Here is a 2,420-nt window from a genome sequence, read left to right as displayed (position 1 = left end):
CACGCAGTCTTTTTCTGGTATGAAAATGTATGATGGAGCTCAACGGGGGTCGNACACGCAGTCTTTTTCTGGTATGAAAATGTATGATGGAGCTCAACGCGAATCCGAATGCGAAAATGAGAGTGGCAAGGCTTGTCGACAGCTATCTCACAGAAGTGTCGAGGGATAGGAACCTGTCATTGACCAAATTCCAGGTCCTGGCTGAAGCCCTACCTGATTTTGCTAGAATTTGTGATGATGGATTGTACAGAGCTGTCGATTCCTACCTAAAGGTGATCAATTTTCTGTCGAAGTTCATGTATAAAGCTCAGCTCATATTTATCGTAAAATCTAGTACAGTGCAGCATACCCAAAGTTGTTTCTGCAATATTGCAACTTAAATAATTTTAAACTTTGTAAAACCCAAATGACATGTTTCGATTCACTATGCCCATATGCAGGCATGAACATATATTGTTAGCGAATATCATATCATATCAAATCAAATTTCTGTTTCTTGAATTTGCAATGTTTATCATAGAAACTGTATTTTATCGGATATTTGCTGATCATTTGATAGGCACATCCAACCTTGACTGAACATGAAAGGAAGAGACTCTGCCGGGTAGTGGATTGTCAAAAACTCTCAATCGACGCATGTATGCATGCTGCACAAAATGAAAGGCTCCCTCTCAGAGTTGTTGTTCAAGTCCTCTTTTCCGAACAGGTGAAAATAAGCAATGCCTTAGCCAACAACACTTTAAAAGAAGCCGGTGAATCCCAATACCAGCGCTTGATATCGAACAGAAAATCTCTACTCGAAGCAACACCGCAATCCTTCCAAGAAGGATGGACTGCAGCAAAAAAGGACATCAACACACTTAAATTCGAACTTGAGACTGTGAAGGCCAAGTACTTAGAACTACAAAATGACATGGAAACGTTGCAAAGGCAGTTAGATAAGGTGACCAAGCCAAAATCAAGCTCATCATGGAGCATTGGATGGAAGAAACTGAGCAAACTTGCAAAGATTGCAGAAAATGGTGATGATGGAGCTGATCAGGGACCAAATCCAGAACAAAGAAAGGCACCAAGAAGGTGGAGGAATTCTATTTCTTGAAAAACCAGTCTCAAATAAAGATCTCAGCGGATAAATTAGTAGTTCAGCTCTGTGTTGGCAGATTTTTGTGTTTCATTTTCATTGTTCCTTATAAGAATATTTGTTTCTAAGAGGTCATTCAGAGAGTAGTATCAGATTGTTGCCATTGTTTGATATGTGTTCTTTGATTCGCCTCATTAAACATTTTGGTTCGAAATAAAATTTATTGGTCACATAAACAGTTGTAGCTACTGGCATGAATCACGTAAATACCAATTTATAATAAAAATTTGATTTTCTCAAAAAATATTTTGAATCATTTTGTAATTTACGTTGGTTTAATCTTTTGACGAATAAATTAATTAAGAACTTATATAACTTAATTTCAAAATTGTTTTCCAAATTAAAATTCAAGCTGTTGATTTTATCAATCAAATTATGAATTTTATCAATATAAATCATAATTTACATGAGTGAAGCACACTAATGACAAATAATTATCAATTTAAAATACTCGTTACTAACTAATCAAAACTATATCAAAACTAATGAAATAATAATATTGATAATAAAATATAACTCATAACATTCAATTTAAATGATATTTAACCTCATACAAAAAAATTTTACCTTGTGTTTTTAGAATTTTATATCATAAATAATTAATTTTATATCAGAATAGATCTTTTGTAGACTACATTGATGACTATTAATTCCTTGTTAAATACAATTTTAAAATCATAAATCAATCAACATATGTAATGAAATACACATTTAAATAAGATTATATGGTAAATATCAAATAAAATCAAATAAACTCATACAATAATTATTAAATATAAATTGTAAACTACCGGCATGATTTTCACTATAAAAATTAGAAATATAACATAAGAAATAAACTTTCATAAAAAATGATATTTTTGTTGTGAAAAAGTAAAAATTTACGGTAAAAAGTAAAAATCTCAAACTCTCAAAATTATCAAACTACACACTTTATAATATTTTTCTCTCAACTCAATTGTCTCAAATCTTTACAAATGAAGACCTTTTATAGGATTTCTTTACAAATAATCCAAAAATAAATTTCATCATTACATACATCATCACACACTAATTTTCAATATTCAACACCTAATTTTCAACATTCAACATTATAATTTTCAACACAAATATTTTTCACATTTTCAACACTCTCCCTTGTGATGATGATCATAATGATTGTCTTCATTACGTGTTTTTATACCACCTCGTTAAAAACCTTACTAGGAAAAACCCATTGGGTTAAAAACCATAATAAGGGAAAAAGAGTGCAGTCACGTAAACTCCTCCTCATGTTGAC

At 31.6% G+C, this 2,420-nt stretch overlaps 1 protein-coding gene across 1 annotated transcript; it reads left to right on the top strand.

Moving 5' to 3' along the window:
* The first annotated feature begins 59 nt into the window (after window positions 1-59).
* Window positions 60-1,294, top strand: LOC140965702 (root phototropism protein 3-like). Its single transcript, XM_073425848.1, has 2 exons — window positions 60-272; window positions 560-1,294. The coding sequence occupies exons 1-2, from the start codon at window positions 84-86 to the stop codon at window positions 1,097-1,099; spliced, it is 729 nt and encodes a 242-aa protein (XP_073281949.1). The 5' UTR covers window positions 60-83; the 3' UTR covers window positions 1,100-1,294.
* The last annotated feature ends 1,126 nt before the right edge of the window (window positions 1,295-2,420 follow it).

The sequence above is a fragment of the Primulina huaijiensis genome, unplaced genomic scaffold (assembly GCF_012295235.1).
Source record: "Primulina huaijiensis isolate GDHJ02 unplaced genomic scaffold, ASM1229523v2 scaffold1213, whole genome shotgun sequence".
NCBI classification, from domain to species: domain Eukaryota; kingdom Viridiplantae; phylum Streptophyta; class Magnoliopsida; order Lamiales; family Gesneriaceae; genus Primulina; species Primulina huaijiensis.
Note: the sequence above shows the minus strand (reverse complement) of the source record. Positions and strands in the feature narration are given on the sequence as shown.

Coding starts and splice junctions, on each gene's coding strand:
- LOC140965702 (XM_073425848.1), top strand. CDS start 84: ATGATGGAGCTCAACGCGAATCCGAATGCGAAAATGAGAGTGGCAAGG. Junction 273..559: donor CTGTCGATTCCTACCTAAAG/GTGATCAATTTT, acceptor ATCATTTGATAG/GCACATCCAACCTTGACTGA.